This window comes from Manis pentadactyla, chromosome 4, assembly GCF_030020395.1.
Source record: "Manis pentadactyla isolate mManPen7 chromosome 4, mManPen7.hap1, whole genome shotgun sequence".
Taxonomy (NCBI): Eukaryota; Metazoa; Chordata; class Mammalia; order Pholidota; family Manidae; genus Manis; species Manis pentadactyla.
In genome coordinates, this window is record NC_080022.1 from 21,715,012 (window position 1) to 21,731,420 (window position 16,409).

General features: G+C 34.8%; 1 protein-coding gene across 31 annotated transcripts in view; it reads left to right on the forward strand.

Annotated features, from left to right (window-relative positions):
• EPB41 (erythrocyte membrane protein band 4.1) overlaps positions 1–16,409 on the forward strand; it is a 224,511-nt gene that overhangs the window by 184,013 nt on the left and 24,089 nt on the right. For 4 of the 31 annotated variants that reach the window (XM_036915023.2, XM_036915025.2, XM_036915026.2 and 1 more), the window contains one exon: positions 293–1,348. The exons of 21 other annotated variants lie outside the window; for them this stretch is intronic. In XM_036915023.2, coding sequence (XP_036770918.1) covers positions 293–421 — 129 coding nt within the window. In that variant the 3' untranslated portion in view covers positions 422–1,348. Of the gene's footprint in view, positions 1–292; positions 7,136–16,409 lie in introns of those variants that run through there. 6 more of the 31 variants (XM_057499908.1, XM_036915022.2, XM_036915024.2 and 3 more) reach the window with 6 other exon arrangements.

The following is a 16,409-nucleotide window of genomic DNA, read 5'->3' on the forward strand; positions in this document are numbered from 1 at the left end:
GCTGCTGAGTAATTTTTTTTTCTTTTGGCTATACTAGTATATTCACACCCACCGCCTTTTGACCTAACACATAGCATTTCCACTGCTGCAGCGTTTGCAGCTTTCAATTTGCTTATTTCAGCGCATGGCTGGTTGAAAAGCTGCATGAAGATGTAAATATGTATTCAGAGAGAAATGAATTTAATTGTACCCTATTCTTTTTATGTTGTCTTTCTTCTCCCTCTTTATTTTATTTTTAAAATCATTATAATTTTGCATCCTTTTTTTTCCTTTTTTCTCTTTTGCTGACCAGTCCCCCAGCTACTTTCTCCCTGATACATATCACTTAGGGGTGTGCAAAGAACCAGTGTCGAACTTCCAAACTGACCAGAGAAGGCTGGCTCAACTGAGAGAACTTCGAGCCAAATTTTTCCTTTCATAAATCACATCTGTCTTGACTGGATGGCAGAGTACGGGAATTGTGGGGGAAGAAAAACTTCTCAATTGGGCAATTGGAAAAAAATAATTTCCCTTAAAAGTGTCAAAAGTATTTGCTTAATGTGATCTATAAACCTTATTGATGATTGTTGTTGTTTTTTTAATCATGATTCTGAGAAGGGGAAGGGATTTTGCAATTGTGGAAATTTTTTGTTTTTGGAAGACCTTGGAGGCACATATAAACTTTTATACCTGTTTTTTTCTTTTGCAGTCTTTCAAATGTATAGGATTAAGATTTTTATTCCCTTGAGCAAAAGCTAATTGCTATACTGAATGAACTGTTAACAGTTTTCTAAGTCTATATAAAGAGATATGAGGATTACTTTTTATATTCTGCCATTCTATTTGTAATAAAAATAACTTTTCTGATGGCAAGAAGAATCCTTCATTATTGGCTTTGCCCAACTGATCTAAGAAAAATTGGCAGCACTAAAACACTGAAAAGTGACCCAAAATTCATATGTGAGTACCTTAAAGGAGGGATAAAAAATGTAACAGAGGAAGTCCAGTGATTTCTTGAACTTTCAGGACTTCTAATGTTTGTTCATTCAAAAATTAACCTATTGAAAATTTACAGAATTAAATATCTATTGATATTGTTACAGAAACTTTGCCAGGATAAATTGCCAAAGTAAAGTAAAATAAAGAACATCCAAAAGATCTTCCCAAATCCTTTGCACATCCCCAAGTATCATTTTTGAGCATTTTCCATCTGTCATTTTGTTCATCTTTCTCTGTCTTTCTTGATCTTCTACCATGAAAGCAGACACAGGAACGTGCTCTGTTAGTGCAGGATGAAGAGAAAATTAAAAGGCAAGAGAGATCTACTGAGAGAGCCTTGCCCCAGCAAGAAAATGAAGAAATTCTTCCCAAGGTTTCTATTCCAATCCCTGAGGACCACAAGTCTCTCAAAAAGTGCCGCCTCTACTCTAGTACTTTTCCATCTCCTCGTATTCCTTTTATGATGTCTTTTCTCTTGGTTCTTGCGTTGGCTGTTTGGTGGTTAGTCTTTCTGTGATCGGCAAACAGGGTGCTCATCTGAAATGTCAAGACTAAAACCATTGAACTTTTGTCATTGGCTTCTACTGTGTACTTCCTGTATTATGCCCTCTGATCTTGATAGTTCACTGTCCTAGGAGAGCTCTTGTGATCATTTTTCTGTCAATAAAGCGTTATTCTTTGTAGAATATGTATTGTAGGGTACAAAGGAGTAGCAATGGATTTCCCAAGCCAGCTTTTCTCACTGAAATTTAACAATTTTAAAGCAAATCAAATTTAAGCATATGGCAGGTTGGTACTTCCCCCAAAAGCATTAACTCTTCTATCCTGCATGTTCTTACTGTTCCTGAGTTCTCCTCTGCAGTGTTTCACACAAAGCAGGATACTCTGTAGAAACATTTGATGGAATATTTTCCTAATCTTCTATAGTCATTTGTGTGGCATGGGCTCTGTAATTTAAGAAAAAAAACTCAATTTGCTAACCTTTCAGAAGCCTTAAAATAATACATTTTAACCTATGAATCCATAACCACTCCTTTTCTTGAGATATCAAACCAGTGTATACAAAGGCCTCTTTCTGAAAAGGGCTTTTGACTTTTGTGGCCTTCTTATGTATATTTCTGAGATGTACAGGGACAAACAACTTTATCCTGCCTGGTGTACAGAAAAGATCTGCAAAGGTTAAATGCCATCTTTTCACAAGTAGAATGTTGATGGTTTAAGGAAAATGGTGCTGGTGCCCCTTAGCCTCCTTCCAGGGCTGAATTTCCCAGACTCCTCTGCCCTGGAGTACAGATTTATTCAAGATCTGTACATAAACATACTCTTCTCTAAATTAAAATACTGTTATCACTTCTTTATGAGTTAAATAATTATTGCTAGAAGCAATATTTAGCCATTATGATAAACTAATAATGTATGTTGATATAATTTGTTTTCTTGACAGACTTCAGACCTGTTTATTCTACTTTTGTGTTGGAATCAATGTTTTTGATCTATAGCCTTGTGAGCTAAAGTTTTATTGTGACAAGTATATGTTCTCTGTTTGCATGTTGATTTTTAAGGCTTCCCTGAAGTAAATATGAGAATGCAATCTCTTCACAATGCAGCTCGGATGCCTAGCCTGTTATTCTTTAACCTCGGTATTAATGAAATGTTGCATGTAGCTTGCTTTTTATGGCACTTGAATGTACCAATATGGATGATTTGGTTCATGTTGTCTCAAATATTTATTTTGAAGTCTGAGTTCATAGGGTTGTCAACCTGAGATTACTGCACTTTGTTTTACTTCTCAATGCTTTTCAGTTGATGATACTTCTTAAAACAATGTTTTAAGATGGTGGCTTCGTAGAACAAAAAAAGAGAACAGTAAAGTCAAGAATCTTTTGTCCTTCAGCACCCACCACAATTGTTCTGTTCTCTCTGGAGACATATAGAAATAGTTCTCTGGTATCTCTTGAAAATTGCTACTCTGTCACTATAGGGTTTCCCACGAAATGGGAAAAGGAGTAAGGAATGGGTTCAATTGTAAAATCTGGTATGCATGTGTATCTTTCATGTCATAACAAACATTTATAACAAATGTTTATAACAAACATTTTATCATTAGTATATTTATTGTTTCACTTACAATAAGAAAAGAGATACCTCAGATCAACCTGAACTATAGCAAAGCTATACTCAGAGGGATTATAAGGACTCCCCTTTATCTGTGAAATACAGATATAAGAGCTTGCCTTATGAAGTAACAAACCATAGCATTGGTTAGATTCTTTTAAAAAATTTTCAAGGAACTAAAAAGGAAATAATATTAGAATTTTATTGATACTTTTATACCTTTCAGGTTGTATTTCCAGTTTTCATCCTTGTACACAGCTTTGTATTATTCTTGTAAACTCCACCTTGATTTTTGTTTGCCTTTGTATTGGAGTTACTCCAAGACCATTAAAAAGTTTAGTGTAAGTCAACAATACAGTTTTCTGAACTGCAGCAGGAGTCCTCAGAGATCTTTACTTATGGTCAAAGGAAAGCCCCTTTCTTCTATTAATAGAGTAGGAATGGTTGAGAGGAGAGGAGCCAAGTCATCAGTTATCAGAGGAAAAATGTTGGACATTACAGATTTGTATTAGCTAAAGTTAATGCTGCTGATATTTGTGACACAAAGCTGTAAATAGTCATAGTTTCCTTCTCATGTCTCATTCCATTCTGAAAATCAAAGGCAGATCCAAGTAACCGTGTATTGGTTTTACCCTTGTTCATCATCTTAGTGTCAGGTTGATAGTAAAAAACAATTTGGAATAAAGGTATCAATACAGACCAGTAAAAAGTCTTGGGCTTTTACCTTGGTTTTGCTGTTAATCATTTCTAGGGTGACTTGGAGAAGTTCATTTAACTACTTGGTGCCCAGATTTCCACCTAGTAATGCAGAGACAAACCTACCTCATGAGAATGAATCTGTAACATGTTCTAGGAACCCGAAGCTCTGGTTGTTGTTCAATACTTGCTCCTTTGGGAGCTTGGAGATGGAAATTAAAAAACAAGCACACACATATTAACTTCTTGGAATTTTTCCTATGAAAGCAAGCAATTAAATAGATGTGTTTATTTCCATCTACTCCTTAATGATATTTGACCAAGCATTTAAAATTACTAAAGTTAAAAATGTCTTTCCAAATTCACCAGAGTCTTAAGCACTTATCCATATGGCATACTTTTTAAACATTGAAGTATAGTTGATACACAACCTTATATTATAGACAATCTTAGTTTCAAGTATACAGCACATTGGTTCAACAGTTACCGATATTATTAAATCCTCCCCCTGGCTAGTACAGCTACTATCTATATAGTATACTTAGAGTGGACCATACTTCAAATTAAACCTAGTATCTATGTTTTAGGTCTATCTTTTAGCCATATCCGTATGCTAACACTTGAAATATGAAGGCAATTCAGTTTACATGGGTCAATTTTACTACTTATTTACATCTTTGGTAAAGGTTTTGAAGGGAGAAGGTATTGACTCTGTTGACAAAGATTAGATGGGATTATCTTTGCAGTGGATTCCCAATTGTCATCCTGGATCTGAACATTTCTTTCTATTAAATATTATTGTAAATTGTACTCAGAAATTTCTGTGGCTATAAACCAATTCACTTGTCTCCTACGTTCCTAAGTCACTTCTATAATAGTTCCTACAGAAAAGCAGGTAGAATACACTAAGCATTAGAGGTTTGGTTATTTTTTTAGAAGGCATCACTGATCAAAATTTATATTTGGGATTTACCCAGTGATCATGTATTTACAAAAGGAGGACATAACATTCAAGAATAATATGAGACACTCTCTCATTGCTTTTTTTGCCAAGGTTATAGAGTAAAGATAATAGAAGTTCTGTATAGAGTGTCCTTTCCTTTTATTATTCTTCATAGAAATGATCAAATCCCCAACTTCTTTAGAGCATTCTCTGCCACATTGAGAAAGACTATTATGTTGTTATACATAGAAACTTCACTTTTCTTCATTGGACTCAAGTACCCCTGTTGTTTGTACTTTGGGTACTAGAAACAGAGACAACTTCTTTTTCTTATTCTCTATCATGCATGGCATGTGGGATAACTGTATCTGCCTCCTGTACACTGTCTCAACAAGTCTGCTCTTGTTACTGATACTGATTGGATAGTATCAATAAGTCTGTGCTCTTTACTGCTGATGTTACTCCTCATGCCTTAGGATCCCTTTTTACTGCAGCAGAGCATGACCCAAAAAGAAACACACTGGTATGGACCTGGGAGTGGGCACCTGACATGGTTCAGAATGTATGGTTGTTAGAGCGAGGAAGCATATAAAGTTAGGCTGGCAGAGGAGGAGGCGTGGCTATGATTAACAATTACAAATATAGGGAATATTGCATTTCATAAATGAAAGTCCTACCATACTAGAACTTGAAAGACAGAAATAAAAGAAAGTACTGTTTCTACTTGTATTACTCCCACAGATTAGAAATACAGGCCAAAAGCTAAATACTTTTAATAATAGCCTACCTAAATGTGTAGATGACACATAGTTGAGAAACTTTTTGCTTTAGGAATGCTTTTCTAATCCTTCTGATTGATACCCTAGAGGGTAGCCCTCTCCTTCATCATAGTCATAATCTGTTTGGAGTAAATAATAGAATAAAACTAACATTTCAAGAATTAAAGCAGGGGTGGCATACAGTCCCAGCTATCTCTTTGGGTCCCCCCAAATCAATAAAGGATGTAGGTTAGTCTCTCATTTTCTCCTCTACTGTCTCTTTAAAGAACAACCTTTATCTGTACAGAAACCTATCGCAACAACACAGAGAGTAAGAACAAAGGGGAAGACGTGGTTACTGCTGTCCATTGCCCACTAGGGCAGTGTATTTCAGGGATGCAAGAAGACAGCATTACCAGAACTTTAGGATTGGACAGGCCCCTAATCCAGCTCCTCACCCGCTCCAGTGCTTGGCTCTTCTGTATAATATCATTTAGAGATTTAGAGACCATTTAGAGAGCAAGTGATCTCCTAGCCCATGATTAAGTATCTCCAAGATATAGCATATTACATCTTTGGACATATGATTTTTGTATATAAATCATTCTTATGTTAAGACAAAATCTGTTTCCCTATAGCTTTCACTTCTTGGCCTTGAATGGAGGCATTCCGAAGAATTTTCTATCTTCCACACTGTAAGCTCTTCAAGTAGTTAAAAGTAACTCTCATGTTGAAATCAGTCACAGTTCTCACCCTCAGATAGCTTCCCATATGATATCTAGACCTGTCCCCAGCATCCTCCCAGCATGTTACCCTTATGCTTCCTACTTTCTTCCTTCCTTTTTCTAGCTCTCCTTGTTTAATCAGCTTTCTTTCTGGCTCTGTTGCCCATAGGTTACTTCTCTATGGTTTATTCAGCTTTATGTCCCTATTCATTGACTTGTCCTCTGTCAAATAAATTTTGAAATTCATGGAAACCCCAGCTTCTTCATAGGTAATAGGCATTTAGGACTTTTTTAGATAAAAGCATGGGAGTAGGATAGTTTTGTGACTTTGGAAACTTGTTGTAGCCCAGAATCTGTTGACAAGATAGTATCACTATTTTTTTAAATTAAAGTATCATTAAGATAGTATCACTATTGTATTTCAAAGACACATATCACCAGAGCCTGCATTCTGAGCTTCTCTGACAACCTAACCTTTACATGCTTTAGCACCCAAGTGATTGATTTATATCAGTGTGGTATGATAAAATTCTGGAAACTTACTTTCAGTTTAACATTCTGATCATGACTTAGATCCCCACCAGAAAAAAAATGATATTAAAAATTTGAAATGTTGTTAATCCACCTTTTAGCTGTGCCTGTCTCCTCAAAACTGTGAGATTCTCAGGTGAGAGGCGTCATTTTATTCATCTTTGTTTGCCACTCTATCACCTTTGTATTTCAGATATATGACAAATAATAAATATTTGTTAAATTGAATTATGAGTCACAGATGCTAATGGATAAACTCTAACTTTTCACTTAGAATCTCTTAGATTGGGATACAAATTTGTGCCAAATTAATCACCATATGCCCAATCAATACATTTTGAACAGGTAGCTCAAAAAACCTATATATGGGCGAAAAGCCACTGTCTCTTTTGTCAATCCTGTAGTCTGGTTCCTGGTTTATTCAAAGAATGTATATGTACCTCTACAGTGATTGACTTTTATTAGTGTCTTAAAATTTGGCTCAGTTAAAAGCTCTTATCCATTTACCACAGGTACTAATCAATTATTTCCACTATAGAAGGTATTATGGAAATTAGGCTGCTTGTCTATATGTATCAATTCATCTTGGAGTGTGATATCAGAAAGGGAACCTGTTATTTGATAATCTTTGTTTATGTAAAATGCATGACAGAGCAGTTTGATCATTTGTGTTGTGTTTTAAAGGATATAAAAAAACAAATATTTCAACTCTTGTGATATTAAGAGTTTTATATGTTAAATAGACCAGGGGTTAGCAAACCTTTTCTGATGGTAAATATTTTAGACTCTGCAGGCCATATAGTCTGTTATAACTACCCAACTTTGCGTTTTTAAAAGGAAAGCAGCATTGAGAATAAATACACAAAGGAACATGAATGTACTCTAATCAGACTTTATCTATGGATACTGAAGTTTGAATTTCGTATAATTTTTACATGTCACTAAGTATTATTCTATTTCTTTCCCAACCATTAAAATGTAAAATCACTCTTAGCTGATAGCCATACAGAAATAAGGAGAGGGCTTGGTTTGGCCTGCAAGCTATAGTTTGCTGACCCCTGAAATAGGTCTAGAGAACCAGATAAATGATTGATTACATTTTCTGCCTTTGTACTGTTTTGAAGAGCTGTAGGTGCAGTCTCAGCATCGTCATTTCCATGTTGAAATATTTCTGGTCTTGTTTGTGACTAGAAATGGGAAGTAAAAGGCAAGGCATTTGTGTCTGTGTTTCTGGCAGTCAGGGCATACCTGAGCTGTAATCTAAAATAATATGTGACCACCACAGAGCACCCCTGCCTTTTTCAGTTTTCCAAATTGTTCTGTGTTAACTGCTTTTAACATATTCAGTGGTGAATCCAGCTGACACCTTTGTTTTGTTTGGTTTTTAAGGGTCCACTTCCATTTTCTACCTCCTTTTCTTCTAAGGAATGAAGAAACAATTTCCAAATTCATCTCCTTAGCCCAGTTTTAGAGATATCTAACAAATATGGTAAAGAAAGTGAAATGATTTCCACTCTGAGCTTTTGGTACAGCTTAGTGTTTTGAGCAGTTGTATAAATTTAAGGTTTTAGTATCTAAGGAAAACATTTTAGAATAGTTACTCTTTCAAAATAAAGAGATTTCCCTAAGAGGAATTCCCAAATTCAGGACCTATTATTTACAAATAAGTCAGAATAAAATAGTTACATTCTTTCAGGAGTTTCTGTGCTTCCTACTTGACGTGGATGTCTTCTGAAGAATTGCTTGATCTGTAATTAGCTTTGGGAAGTGCATTTTAATAAATCTGTAAACCTATGTTCCTTTCAGTTCCCTGGTTCAGGATCCTTTAGCTCTGATCTCAATTGAATACATTGTTTATCCATTAGCAGTTCGGCAAGATATTTAAGCCTGAAGAAATCTAAGAACTTCTCTATTGAAACATTTTCTTTGATTTTTTTCTCACATTATCTTCTCTTTTAATATGTAAGTTAATCGTGAATAAATCTTATTGTAAATCTGATTCTGGTTGATACTAGTCATTAAGGAAATAGGTGATGCTGTACATAGGTCCACTACCAAAAAAAAGGAAAAGGACTCTGCTTCTGTGGATCACAAGAGATAACTGTCAGCCAGACTTTCTAGAAAAGTTTTCTTGTTTTCCCATATTTTCATTCTTCTCTGTGGTCCAGTAATTGTCTTTTGCTCAGTCCTAAAACAGAGATAACTTATTGGCATGTGTTCGGTTTTTAGAAACTTATTTAAATCAGCTTGGAACTCATTTGACTTATTTATACCAAGTTTTAAAAATAACTTTTTCTAACCAACTTAATCAGTCACAACAGCACATGTAATTGTCACATCTGTTAGAAGCATTTTTAATATACTGAATTTGTCTTCTGTTTAAAAAAAAAACTCTACAAATTAGTAGTTATTAACCATCCATTATTGCCACTCTGTTCATCTTGAAGAGTGAAGAATGGAGTGGGTGTGGATATGTGGGTGTGAGGAAAGCTTGCTTCCCGTCATGTGGCGTTCACAGAAGGTATGCCACTTTATCTCTTACTTCACCTTGGGTAAACCTTATCTCTTATCTTACTCTCACAGTTCTAGATTCTATTGTGTTATCCAGGTGATTACTTAAAACAAACACTCCACATTTTGAGGTGATCCATTTACTACCTCAAAGTATGGACATTATGGCCATATCTAAATAATATAAAAATTTTGTAGTGTTTGTCTAAAGCTACCTTCCTTTTAGGAATTTGTGAAAATGTTAACATGGAATGCCATTTTCATTACCATAGGATTTTTCAAAAAGAGAAGACACAGCTAGTTAGTATTGAATAATAGTCTGTTGTATTTAGTTCTGTGGACTCGTGATACTGTTTTCTAGATATCAAATCAAGGCACAGTATTTTTTTAAGTACTTGCAGCTTTAATCATTTTTGGAATTTGAGACTTCTGAGAAATCCTGCCAAATATATGTAATTGTGTTCCATAGTAAATGATCAGAGTTTCTGTACTGGTTATAGCCCCTTCCTCTTCATCTCTGTCTCTCTACCTCAGTCCTTCTTAGTACAATGAAATGAAACTGACCAACCAAAGGCTTCTGGTCTCCTAGACATGTATAATATAACCTATAATATTTGCCCTATCACTTTGACTTCTATGGCTCTATTCAGGTTTGAGAACATTGATTTGATCTGTGGAGTCTTTGCTGGTGAGTGCAGTGTTAAGGCAAAATTTTCTATTACCTAATAGTTAAAATTTTGCATCAGGCAATGCTTTTGAAGCTGTTTGCTTTTACATTCACCTATTCTTGGGGATAATCTAATAACAGCACTACTTAGGAAATTATAAGAACTATATTTGAAGGATAATTGTCATTGGCAAATTTCATTTGCTGGCATTTGTGAAAGGCTGCATTTATGGAGTGATTTTCCTATAATAAGCAATTTTATCAACTGTAATGTAATAAAGACCAATGTCTTCCTATATAAGCTCCTTTATCCAAATGTAATCTTTATATGCCAGAGAATAGCAATGGACCATGAAAATGACTCGAGTTTCTTGGAGAAGCTAGTGTGTATTATGAGGATGTATTTCCCAGCTAGGGTAGGGAACAAATAGCATACAAACTTTATTAAATAAAGGTGGGGGAAGGGAGGGTATAGCCAAGAGAAAAACATTAGAATGAAGAGAAATATATTGCATGATAATGAATGGCACACTAGCAAAGAGAATTTTTAAATCATCTTTTGCTGGTCACTCTGTTGTTAGTTTATCCCCATCTTGAATGTTTGTGATTCAAGTATCCTTTTTTAAACTGCCAGTTGGCCTGAGTTTTCCACTGAAAGTGTACCAAAACTATTATTTATGAGGCTTTTGGGGACGGGGGGGGGTCAGAGGATTTTTTTCTTTTTGGTAATTTTTGTTTTTTCTTAGTTTGCTTCCTTTTTTGGCTGAAGAATGGGCTACTGCTGCTCCACTCTTACAAAAGAAACCATTACCACATCTGATTTATCTTTTATTGCAAGTGCCCATTTAAAAGCATTTATTGTGACTTAAATATTTTTAAAAATCACCAAGTTAATGTTCCTATTTTATACAACCAAGGGAAACTGATATTACTAATTAAAAAAAATAAGATTACAAATATTGATAATATATTAATGTATAAATGCATAGTTCTACTTTTTAAGGACTTTTTCCTTTGACATTTAAAGCCATTCTTTCCTGAGACATAAACTTTCCATGTTTTGTTAAAGAATGTAGAAACAGCACTCGCAATTAACTGATCTCATCAAGATTGGATTATACTTTGTTTAGTTTGCATGTTGCAGGCCATTTGGGGGTATGATTTAAATACATTGTTGATAATTTAAGTGACCGTAACATTTATTGTTTACTTTAGTTAAGCACCAGGAGCTGGACTCTTCTGCTGGGTATCTTCCTTCTGTGCTTAGCAAGATAACCTCGAATCCTGCTGGTTCTGTGGGCATTGGCAGTGCAAAGCATTTCTTACTGGGTTTGCAAAGCAAGGGTAATGTGCTCTGTGGGTGTATGTGTGTGTGTGTGCGCACAACCCTTTCCCTCAACCCCACTGCCTCCTGCTCACTCCCTTTTTCTTATCAAAGCTTATTTTTTTAATTACATAAATCTTACTAAAAGTCTAACAAATCTCCAAACCTCCTTTGTCTAACATACAGAAACCCTTAAAGAAGTTTACTGTATTAACTTTCCCAGAGGTATTTGCATCTCAATAGGCCACAAAGTCATTGCAGAGATGATGGTGACAATACAGAGCTGATCATGTCAGTAAGCAGTGCTGTATTACAAGGCCAGTCCTAACTCTCAGCTTACTTGATAAAATGGCAAAATGCAATGAAGAGAATGTGAAAGCCAACACATTGTTGGATTTACGGTTGTGTAAAGTGACTACAGAGGTAGTATGCTAAATGTCAGACTCTCTTTTCATCAGAAAATTTAGTACTTTCAGGAAGCAAAGTCTATGGGTAGAACATAGAAAGATATGCTTTGGGCTTAGAAATAGCAATAAATCTATTACACTTTAAAATGGTTATAAATTGTGTGACTAATAAGAAATGGGCTCCGTTTTCTTTCTTAACAGGCAGTGTATATCTCAAAACTATTAAAAATGGCCTATTATGCGTAAGGATCTTGGCTTAGGAATATCTATTAAGTATCTTCATAGTGTACCTATTTTAGTTCTTATCTTCTATAACAATTTCTTTCCTCAAAGTTCTGCCTGGTGATGTTCTCTGAAAATAGAGAACCTGGATAAGAATCTTGCTAAGCTGAAAGGAAGACCACCAGCCTTAGGTAAATCCCTAGGGCGGGCCCACTTTGGGTGCTACAGAAACACTTACATGTAGGGACTGGATGTTTTTATTGTTCTAGCTCGTGTTTCTTTGCAAAAAGTAATCTTTTAAGAAATATAGCTCAAGGACAATATCTAGTATTTGCCTGACACTTCATGTTTGAACACTCCACGCAATTAGACTTCACAATAGCCATATCAGTTGGTAGTGAAGTTCTTACTTCACATGATAAAATTGAGTCTCAGAGCTCTGAGTCCTGCCCAAGAGCAAGCATTTTTCAAGTAAGAGAACTGGCACTAGAACCCAGGTCTTTGATAGTTCAGCCCAGTGACATTCTATTACGTCACAGCTGTCTCCTAAGTCCTTAGTCCCCAAATGAAAATGTGGTGAAAGTAACAGAGGACGAATTAAAGGAGAAGGTTGGAATTTGAGAGACCGTAATGATCTATAAAAGTAGGTCTTAAAATGGTTCTCTGAGATCCTAAACTACTAATGAGTCAACTCATTAATACTGGACTCGCTTTATCTTGCCTTAAATCCCCCAGGTTGAGTCATGCGGAGTGTCCTAAAACCTGACCTATGATCTCTCTTTGTCAATAGGAACCAGAAGATGGGAATGGGAAGTGAGGCCTTGCCTCTTGTTAAGGCAGAAGGTCTCAGGGCTTTTGTTTGGCCCTATGGATAATCTGGTTCCTAGTATTAAAATCATTCAACAAAAGAACTAAACTTTTTAGAAGAAAATAGTAGTTTCCTATAGATATTTATTGAGGATATTTAGATAGAGCAGTAGTTTAAATTCCCATTAATTAAAACAAACCTCAAACAAAAGGTCAAAAAATTGGATTGGTTTGTATCCAAAGCAAACAAACCAAAACCATCTCTTCTTCAAACCAAATAACATTTTGTAACTCTTAACAATTATTTGTTCTTGATGAAAGAAAGTGTTCTTGCTGTTCTGTGCTTGAGCCCCTAGGTATATTTATGTAAATGTGAAATTCTTGCTGATTTGAATGTTTGGGACTTAAAGATGGTGTTGGTAAAGTGGGTTAGGCCAGGTTATTTAAGCAATTTAGTGAGAGAATTTGTATTTTGGTCTGGCTGAATTATGAAAATTCTTTTGGAATCATCATTTGTGTTTCCTACTTTTCAATTTAGTCAATTTGATAAAATGTCACCTTAACATGTTAGTGGTCCTGTCTTAAAATGTCTTGTATAATTCCAACAAGAAAACCTATGTTTATTAATTTGTTATAATGTCTGTTTGAACATGCGTATATATGAAGTTAAGATTTTCACAGGTATTCTGTAGATCTTTGAAAACACAATAAAATTTGAGGGAAAAGCAATTTTCTTGAAAAATTAAAATAACACATATAATGATTCCAAGGCTCTCATTAGAAGTTAGTTTTATAACTGACATGACTATGTTCTTCTTTCTTATTATAAAATTGTTCTGTCAACTAATTCTGCTTGTGGCGGACTCAATAACATTGCTGACTGGCTTATTTCAGTACTTAGTGTAACATTAAACTATCTGAGAATGTGCAAAAATTAACAAGACACTGTAATTAAGCCTAGAGACCAGCTCTGATGAGTTTCCCTTCTCCCCAAGGTTCTACCATTGCCACAATCACCACATAGCCCTGAGTTTGCTATGCAAGCACATTTAACTGACATCTGTACAGATCATTGTTAACATCTTCCTCCAACTAAATCTAAGTGCCCTGGAGATAGGATCGCTTCTTTCTTTCATTTATCCCAAAATTGCCTAACAGAGATTTTTCTGTTTTTTGAATTTGGCCAATTCATTCTGATGTCTTGTACTTGATTTTAGTAAAACAATATTTCAGCCTGAGGTGCAGGGCACTCTGCCAAAAACAGAAAGAAAGAAAGAAATACAAATCATTCTGATGTGTGAGTATGAGAGTATTGCTGTATAGTACATATTGCTCATCTTGAGTAAGTTCAGACTGAGTGCTGGAATACTTTGATCTTTAATATTTTATATTCCCAGTTGCTAACATGACTGGCAAGAAAGTAATAATTTTCTTTGAGTGTCCTCACTGTTTCAGAGGCAGGTATCTAATAAGAAGATGTACTACGGAATTAAGTCACAGGTAAAACCATATTTTTATTCACATTCCTGACAATTCTGTGCCATCTCTAAATCAGAAAACATTAAAGTATAATGAAGCTACACCTTATTATTATTTTTTATTTTATTTATTTATTTATTTTGAAGCTACACTTTAAATTTGAGCTATTTCTTTTCCACTCAGATTAAGCCCATCATCACTGACTCTGACTTTCAAAATCCATTCACTAAATTACTAAGGTTTTATATTCTTCTCATAAAAGAGAATTTTTATATTTTATTAGCATTCTTTCCATTAATTACTTTTTCTTTCAGGAAACTAGTAAGGTTTATTTTTAACTGTCTTTAAAGGACTACATGTAGGAGTTGTCACCACTTCCTTCATAAATTGTTGACCAGACTCTTCTGGTTGTACATATCATTTTACTATGAAATCAGATACAAAAGCTTGCATAAGAAAATAACATTTTTTATTATAAAAATAAAGCATATTCATTTTTTAGAAAGATTAGGAAATGCAGAAAAACACAAATTATGTTGTGATCCTGTCACTACTGGTGTTTTAATATATACCTTATTATCTATATCATGCATATAATACACATAGGAAATATGATTTTTAAATATGATTTTTAAATGGATAAGAAATAAAACAGTTCATTATCAAGGGGAGGGTTTAGTCTTTGAGGTTAGCATTTTTGCCTTCTTTCCTCATTCCAATATTTAATCGTGGTCCTGAGATGAAAGTTCTTCCCCGAAATCACATGGCCAGGTTGGCCCTGATACTGCTCTTTACTTGGTCCTTGTTTGCCTCCCAGGAGTTTAATGTACAGAACGATAAAATGATACAATAGCAGGTTCTTTTCTTCCTTTTAACAGCGACAGGAATTGTTTTTCTATTGCTACCCAAAGGTAAAATTGCTCTTTGCTAAGCAGGGAGCAAGTGGTCAAATGTATGTTGGAAAAATTACTGCATAGGGCCTCCAGAAAAAAAAATTAGATGGTTTTGCTTATGTAGCAGAATTTTAGAAAGACTTTCAGGATTAATTTTCATTATGATGCTTATAGGATAAGACAGTCTTGTTAAAATGATAAGCATAACTGTGGTTTTTTTAGTCGTCTCTTCAAATATACAAATTCCTTGCTTCAAAAATAACCTGAAAAGAAAAAAACTCTAGATTGCATTTAATGGAGTGGCTGCAGAATACTTGTAAAACACCCATATCCTGCTCTTAATGATACCTGGAATCTAAATCAAGGGAGAGGTAATTTATAACTCACAACAGCACAAGCATACACAGTGCTTGATGATTCTGAGACATAACCCCTTTGAATAATTTTCAAGAGAAAATGTTTAGGAAAAAAAGTCCCTTGTTCCCTGCCCTCCCCCTGAAGAAAATACTGAATTATCATACTTAACCAGAACCATTCACTTTTTAGTAAAATTGAGAATTTTCATCAAATAGTATTCCTGCTCAATTAACTATTTGTCTAGCATTCTTCCATGTCATATTCTTGAAACCAACTAGATAGCCTTGCAGTATTTCCCACAGACAGTTGGTCTTTCTATTGTAGCATCTTTCTTCTTACAGATCTCTGTGAGTCCAGATAAACAACATCTGAATTAGCACCTTTGAATCCCATTAAGTCTCAGTTTTGTCTGTCACTGTGGATGGTTCATATGCAGTCATATAATTATTCATATATCTGAGAAGATCTTGTTTAAGTTTTGGGGGCAGTTGGCATATGCAGTTGTGCAGAGTCTTACATAATGCAGTGGCCCTTGCTGATGGTCATAGCTGAATGATAGCACTGTCAGTTAAAATTCCTCACTGATGTTTTTTTTTTTAAATTATTTATTATTTATTTATTTATTTTTAGATAATAATTTTTTATTGAAGGGTAGTTGATGCACAGTATTACATTACATTAGTTTCAGGTGTACAACACAGTGATAAAACATTTATATACATAATTCTAGGTTCCAGCTATCACCCTACCAAGCTGTTACAATATCTTGACTATATTCCTTATGCTATACATTACATCCTGGTTACTTATTTACTTTACCATTGAAAGTCTGTCTTTTTTTTTTTTTTTGAGGGCATCTCTCATATTTATTGATCAAATGGTTGTTAACAACAATAAAATTCTGTATAGGGGAGTCAATGCTCAATGCACAATCATTAATCCACCCCAAGCCTAATTTTCGTCAGTCTCCAATCTTCTGAGGCATAACAAACAAGT